Source organism: Notolepis coatsorum, assembly GCF_963971535.1.
Source record: "Notolepis coatsorum genome assembly, chromosome: 3".
NCBI lineage: Eukaryota > Metazoa > Chordata > Actinopteri > Aulopiformes > Paralepididae > Notolepis > Notolepis coatsorum.
This window is the reverse complement of record NC_140167.1, coordinates 27,167,161-27,175,174: the sequence shown is the minus strand read 5'-3', so window position 1 is coordinate 27,175,174 and position 8,014 is coordinate 27,167,161. Positions and strand designations below refer to the sequence as shown.

Sequence of the window (8,014 nt, the reverse complement as noted above, 5' to 3'; positions counted from 1 at the left end):
ACTCCCATGCAATTGTATCCTGCCCCCTCCCTCTTGTATCTCTTCTTGTGCTCCTCTGTCCCTGGTGTGCTATACTGTACTTTGTGCTCCCCTATCCGCTTGTCCTATTTTTTGAATGTACTGTCCTGTTATTCCTTTTTGTATTTGTGTATTTTATAGGACATTGATTTTATGCTTTGACTGTACTGTACAGCACTTTGGTTGGCTCTCGAGCTTTTAAATGTGCTCTATAAATAAATTACTTGACTTGACTTACATGTCGAAATACTTCCCAAAGGTCAGTGAATACCACGACCACAACACCAGAGGGAATTCCACAAATCATGTCCAACCCAGATTCGGCTCAAACAAGGGACTAGACACGTTTCGCAATTATGCCACATACAATGTGGAACGCCCTACCCACAGCCGTAAAATAATGTGAATCCCTACTATTGGCCCAGTAAATGTCCTCCCCCTCGAATGTATATATTCTCTTTTAGAAACTCTGTCTGTAAATAAACAGTACTGTATATTTGTATATCTTGTATGTCATAAATGTCTGGATGTAACAGTACTGTATATCTGCATGTTGTGTATGTCATAAATGTTATGAATTGAAAGTGGGGGACCCTGACAATTATTTTTGAAAGTAACTAAATACTTATATATTTGGAGGACTACTCGTTCACTTGAGTAATTTTTTGACAAGTACTTTTACTGAAGTTAACAGTACTTCTACTTGACCACTATGTTTTTATTTTTTTATTATTATGTTTTTTTTGGTAGGTTTTTATTGTTTTTACTACCGGGCAGTCTAGTAGAGAGAGAGAGAGAGAGAGAGAGAGAGAGGCAGAACGGGAGACAGAGTGGGGGGAAGACATTCGGCAAAGGACGCCGGGTCCGGGAATCGAACCCGGGTCGGCCGCCTCGCGACACAGCGCGTTTTTTTTTTTTTTACATGGTTCGCCACTTGACCACTATGTTTAAATACTCTTCCAACCTTTCATTCTGTCCTCCCAATAAGTAACCAAACGTGGCTGGTGGACAATTCATGGTAATTGCACACAGATGTATCATGTCTGTGCTTTCAATCTTTTCTCATGCTGCCTTGACTTGAGTCGACACCCTGATGAAGAGTCAGTGAATAATATCAGGTGGACTCTTCGCAAACATGTTGATGGTAAACAGAAATCTTTTTAATTGTAGGATGCGTTCAGACTTCCCATTTAAGATTTCCATTTCAAAATAACTAGCGCAGTGCAAAATATTGTGGATGACTGTAAACCAAGATTAACAATATACAAGCAATACCAAAAAAACTGGGTAATATACAATGGAACTAAATGAATGACAGGATAATCAATCAAAACAGACAATCATCCATCTAACGGGGGAAGACTCAAGTTTTAAACTGAGTCAATATTTGTATTATTACCTGCATTGCTTTTACACTTTTTCGATGCAGTGCTTTTATGTTATGCCTATTTTACTGCTGCAATTCTTATAGCTATACAAATAAAGTTGATCATCATTTACCTTAATTACTGGACACTTAAAAAAAACATTTCATTCTGTAAGGTTTCCAAGTGAATCAAGGTACTATTAACTTACATTTTAGTTTATTCATGCACGTCAAAACATAATCTTATATTTTCTTCTCCAAACATGTCTCTTCAAAATATACATACCACCCAAAAGGTGAACCCTTTAGTCGTTGGCTGATATTACATGTACTCAGGGGCGTAAAGTACTTGAGTAATTGTACTTCGTTACAATACTTAAGTACTGTTTTGGGGGATTTGTACTTTACTCAAGTATTATTAGGTTTGTATACTTTGTACTTTTACTCCATTACATTTCAGAGAAAAAAAACACTTTTTACTCCTTACATTTAAAATGCAGACCTACAAAGTACAAATCTCACAGGTCCAACCATTTTAATTAGTATATTTTAATTGTTTATCTGGCCGAACTAACGTTAACAACCGCAGGTAAACAGCCAATCAAATCCCCATCAATGGAAAATGAACCCGCCCATACCCATGCTGATTGGCCCTTGTGCAACATTAGAAAGCGGGTTTGATTAAACACCTGCTATCAGAAGAATAGACAGTCAGATCTGCATTATGCTGTGGTTAATATTGTGATATTATTCAGGATAATCCAGTATGCTGTGGTGTGAATGCCATCCATGTTAGTTTACCTTCAATGGAAAAGTGCATTAAATAATTTGTATGCAAAAAAAAAAAAAAAAAAAGTGTCCTCTGCCCTTTCATTTAAGCATGGTCATTGACTTTTACTTGAGTCAGATTTTGAGACTGTACCCATACTTTCACTTAAGTATAATTGCTGGGTACTTTACACCCCTGCATGTACTTGCATTCAATGTGAAACAGTAATATTTTTTTAAAAGAAGCAACCATTTTAATAACTTTCAAGCATATACAGTACAGTCAAACCACACATCCACAGCTGTCCTGGTGAATAAGTGCATACAGCAATCCAATCCAACCAAGAAGTTTTTGTGTGGGGGGTTTATTTTTTGGCATGATGGAACATCACTTGGGACTTGGTTAGGATTATTGGGAGATTTCCCCCTCAGTCGTCGTGCTTCAGTTTCCTGATTTTTCCCTTATGGCGATCGACCTCGCGCTGCAGGCGCTCAATCTCCTTCTTGTGGTGGTCGATCTCCTCATGGTGGTGCTGCCTCAGGGCCGCCAGCTGCTCCTGCTCTTTACGTCTGCATTTAAGGAGGGGCAGCGGTGGGGAGAAGAGGTTGGTAGGAGTGACGGACGGAGGAGAAAAAGAAAGAAAGGAGGGTTGGAGAGAGAGAGCAGTGGGGGAGAGGGCAAAAAGCATTACCTTGTCAAAAGTAGTTTACCAGCCTAGCCAAATCAGTTGGACCCCTACAGGTATAACTTGTATGTATATAAAATGGCTAGAGAAACTATACAGGGTAACCTACAGTTTTGGCAAATAAGGAATTATTCAAAAATGTTTTGTTAACCAAGTTAATGTATTCATTATAAGTCTGACAATAAAGAGCGCAGTTTGTAAAGTATGAATTAGTAAAGTTACTAATGTAAAGTAAAAAGGGGTGGGATTAAATAAGTATACTTCTTCCCACTCCTTTTCAAATATGTAATGACAAAATAATAAATAATTGTTTGACTTGTGTTTTATATACATTTATTATTTTAATGGCTTAAGGCTATATATGTACTTGTTGTTTGTTTGTTGTGGTTGCATATTTGAAATAAATAAACTTCAATCAAAATCAAATGACGACAAGCCCCCGCCTATGGCAGAAATTAACAGTATTTTCCTTTACTGACCACCAGTAATTGTCCTTGATACTGCATGTGGGGTTAATGGGAACAGTGTTTCACCAAAGGATTTTATGTTTAGTTAACATTCCACTTTTTAAACGCCAAATGGCTCACCCTAAATGGCCAGATGTTGCAGAGAATTCACTGCCGCTGGTGACCTGATCTGCTTTAAGCTAGGCTAGCTGATCCATATCCACTTCCATTAATTTGTGTTAAGCTAGGCTAGCTTGCAGCCATTTAGTTTTCTACTGAACGCACAGAGAGGGAATTGGTATCCATCTTCTTGTCTGACTCCGGGGAAGACAGTACGCGCATTTCCCATAATGTGTTTGTTTAAGAGGCAAAATACAGATGCATACCTGAAGTACATCTCCTCCTCAGCAACCTGTCTTTTCCCCAGGGCTCCACCTGCCTCTCTGATGGAACCTCCACCACCACCACCCTTCCCTGCACCTTTACCCAGTTCACCCATCTGAGACATGAGGGGAGGGGGGAGAGCAGACATCTTGTAATCAACATCATTGCATAATGACAAGTGTAAACTAAGTGAATGAATGAATAAGGCCATGATAAATATTTCTGGTCACAAGCCTTTGGTATCAAGTCACGTGACATAGCCTGCCCTAAATCTACCACACAGATGGCCAGGTGAAGGGCTACACATTATTTTGAATGTCATGTTTCATTTATTTCCTCAGCATTTGGCTAAAAAGAGTTCCCTTTGTTGCCCCATGTGGTAGAAGTCTTTAGAATAGACTGGAAATGGTTAGGCTAACAATGCACTCAAAGGCTGACCAGCACCCATTCAAAAGGCTGAATTATGTTCCTAAGTGACCATTTACTTTAATTTTAACAGAACTATACATGTATCAATCGAGCTAACTAATAATTAACTATTCAGTTGTCTTGATACATCAAATTAGGACAAAGTGGCTCAATATTGCATCACGCATAATACCTAATTGCCCTGATATCTACCATTTAACTGTAGGCCTACAAGCAACAACTCAATATATACAAAACAATAACATGCCAATTAAATAAACAACAGGCTACTGATCAATTGGTGTGGTCTTGCAATATGTAACAAGTTGTTTACCTGATGGTCGGATGCCCTTCTCAATTGTGAGCTGACAAAAACCCTAACGTTAGGTCTCAGAAATCTTGCCATTATTGCCCCGAAACCCCAAATAACAACATTGACTGAAATACTTGCCCTTGTCTACAAAAATACACAGGGCGGTCCATCTTCATTATGTAAGTAGGGGTATCCATCTGAGAATGGTGTATTACCATGGCACACAGGGCTATTAAATACGATTCATTGTCCACGATTAAATGTTATTTGGATTATATTTATAATGTTGTCATCTAACAATCGAGGAGCATTAGTGCATTAACAAGTGTTGAAAACATCCAACATGAAATCTAAAACATTATACCCCGGCCCTTGCCATAATGGTATATTCTAAACGGACAGCGTGCTGTTGGACGTTCTACGTCGTCAACCACTGAGCCACGCGCTGTGTGTGGGCGTGGCATGACGCTGCTCCTAGCGCGTTCGGTCGGTCCTCGTAAAGTCGGACATTTCCGAGTTTAGGATGAGGAAATTACACTCGAACGGCCGACCAAATTATAAATACCAGTGGTTAACACGGGCAGGTATGGAAGCAAATGAGTGCCAGAAGTATTTGAATTTTATCAGACACCGCATTTATAGCATTGAAAATAATTAGGCAGGTGTTAACCAGTGTTGATTGATTGATTGATTGATTGATTGATTGATTGATTGATTGATTGATTGATTGATTGATTGAAAAGTTTATTAACAGATTGCAGAATGGGTACAGTACAGTACATCTCAATACATACAATTGTTAAGGGGATGCAGACCAGAGAAAGACTTTCGTCTTGTTTCCACCAGGGTCCCCCATTTTCAATTCATCATAACATATATGACATACATGACATACAGATAGACAGTACTGCTACATCTATACATTTATGACATATCAGATTTGCAAATACAGTACTGTTTGTGATACAAAAGTGTCCAGAAAAGGAGTGTATATACATTTGGCGTAGAGACTGTACATTGGAGGAGGTTGGTGGGGTGGGGTTGGGTGGGTTGGGTGAGGGCTGTACATTGGAGTTGGGGGGGGGGGGGGGGGGGGTTGGGTAGGGGACACACGCACATTTTACACTGTACATTGGAATGTTGACAAAGCCTTACTTGGTCATTTACTGTACAACTAGGTTAGGACATTTGTAGGGGCCAGTTTCGAATTGCAGTCTCACGTAGGTGTTTTTTGAGAGTGTTTTTGAAGGTGGGTAGTGATTCACATTCCTTTACAGCTTTAGGCAGGGCGTTCCACATTGATGTGGCATAATTGCGAAACGTGTTTAGTCCCTTGTTTGAGCCGAATCTGGGTTTTACATGATTTGTGGAGCTCCCTCTGGTGTTGTGATCGTGGTATTCACTGACCTTTGGGAAGTATTTTGACATGTACATGGGTACCTTGGTCGCGTAGTGTATCTTGTAGACCAGGCCCATTGCAAGTTGCTGTACTCTGTCGTCTACTCTAAGCCATCCTAGGTTGTCAAAGTGGGCAGGGGTGAGGTGGGTTCTAGGAGTCAGGTCAAGTAGTAGTCTGACTAGCTTGTTTTGAGATGTTTGTAATTTGTTTTTTAGTGCCTTTGAGGTGCTTTGGTACCATGAGGTGCAAGCATAGTCGTAGTACCCTTGAATGAGTGCTCCTGCTAGAGTCTTCAGGGTATTCTTGTTTACCAGAGAGGAGATCCGGTACAAGAATCGCGTTCGTTGGTTGACTTTTTTTTATTACATTGGATGCCATTTTGTCACAGGAAAGATTAGCCTCTAGGATGGAACCCAGGTAGGTAATTTCATCTTTCCTTGTGACAATATTGTCACCCACTGTAACCGAGAAGCCGTCAGTCTTGCTGAGTTTGTTATTTGAACCGAAGAGAATGGACTCTGTTTTGCCCATGTGTAATGATAGTTTGTTGTCGGCGAGCCATATGCAGATTTTGCCTAGTTCCGAGCTGAGGGCTTTTTCAACCTGTAACTTGTTCTTGTCAGAGACCAGCAGGGCTGAGTCGTCCGCAAACAGGAACAAGTTGCAGTCACAAGCTGACGACATGTCATTTGCATAAATTAGGAATAGTAGCGGTCCTAGTATGCTTCCTTGTGGAACACCACAGCTCACTGTGAGGGGGGGGGATAGGGTACCGTTTACTTCCACCATCTGTTCCCTCCCCTCCAGGTAGGATTGTATCCAGCTCACTGATAAACTATCAAAACCAATTGCTTTTAGCTTGTCAATCAGAATGGTGTGATTGACAGTGTCGAAGGCCTTTTGTAGGTCCAGCATGACCATGCCGCAGTATTTGCCCGCGTCCACCTCTTGTTTGATGTGGTCGTTCAAGTAGAGAAGGCATGTGTCAGTGGAGTGGGATGTTCTGAAGCCAGATTGGAATTCGTAGATTAGATTTTTTCCGCGAGGTATTTTTCGATCTGTTCGTATACTATTTTTTCCATGACTTTCGAGATGGATGTAAGGATAGAAACAGGGCGGTAGTTACCCGGGTCTAATTTGCTGCCCTTTTTGTGCAGGGGTGTTACTCTCGCAATTTTGAAGTCCTTGGGGACGTGTCCCTGTTTTATGGAGAGGTTTATTATGTGTGTGATGACTGGGGTGATGGCTGCTGCTGAGTCTCTGAGGAATTTGGAGGGGATGTTGTCATGGCCAGTGGCCTTGTTTGGTTGGAGGGCGCTCAGTTTTTTGAGTACCTCATCTGTAGTTACTATTTCCAGTTTGAAGTCGTCTTTGTGGACGCCTAGGTTCATGTAGTATGCTACTATGTGTTCTACCCCATACTGCCCTGAGTGGGAGGGTAGTTTGTTTACCAGTGTTGTGGCTATGTTTGTGAAGAAAGTGTTTAAGTAATTGGCTACATCCAGCTTGTCTGTGATGAGCGTGTTGTCCGTCTTTATGTTTATGTTTGAGAACCTGGTTTTGAGTTTTTTACTGCAGCCTAGTTGATTGTTGAGTAATTTCCAAAGTTCACATGGTTTATTTTTGTTTTCCTCGGTTTTGTCATTGATGAAATTTTTTTTTGCAGTTTTGATCATGGAGGTTACGTCATTTCTTAGTCTGTTTCTTTCTAGTTTGAGTTCAGTCACGTGGTCTTGGAGTTCACTGCTCGTGCTTTTGGTAAGCTTTGACTGACTTTTACGAAACTCAGAGCATTTTTTGTCTCTGGCTTTCATAGCGGTCAGTATTTCAGTGTGCATCCATGGCTCAGCGCGATTTTTTACCCTGGTGGTTCTTAGGGGGGCCATTTTGTTTAGTATTGTGCTAGTTACTGAAAAATAGTAACTCAGTTACTTTACTAGTTACTTCATTTCAAAGTAACTTCGTTACTGTACTAGTTACTTACACCCAAAAGTAATGAGTTACTGTGAAAAGTAACAATTTAGTTATTTAAAAAAAAAATAAAAAAAAAAGATTGCTCCCGAGTCCCATGCCCCAGATAGTATTCAAAATCGGTTGATCAACTTGACAGTTTCCATTCACATCACCGAACTCTGCTAAGCAATGTGGTCTAGATACAAACACAAATCTGACACAAACAAATGTTGTCCCGAGTCGATATAATAAGAAGTGCGGCGGTTGAAGGAA

The 8,014-nt window shown here is 40.4% G+C and overlaps 1 protein-coding gene across 1 annotated transcript; it reads right to left on the bottom strand.

Annotated features, from left to right (window-relative positions):
- Positions 1 to 1,156: 1,156 nt before the first annotated feature.
- On the bottom strand, positions 1,157 to 4,545 carry LOC311226201 (ATPase inhibitor B, mitochondrial-like). The gene is made up of 3 exons (XM_084311575.1): positions 4,411 to 4,545; positions 3,671 to 3,783; positions 1,157 to 2,722 (listed from the first exon to the last, which is right to left on the bottom strand). The coding sequence occupies exons 1-3, from the start codon at positions 4,480 to 4,482 to the stop codon at positions 2,581 to 2,583; spliced, it is 327 nt and encodes a 108-aa protein (XP_084167701.1). The 5' UTR covers positions 4,483 to 4,545; the 3' UTR covers positions 1,157 to 2,580.
- Between the last annotated feature and the right edge of the window lie 3,469 nt (positions 4,546 to 8,014).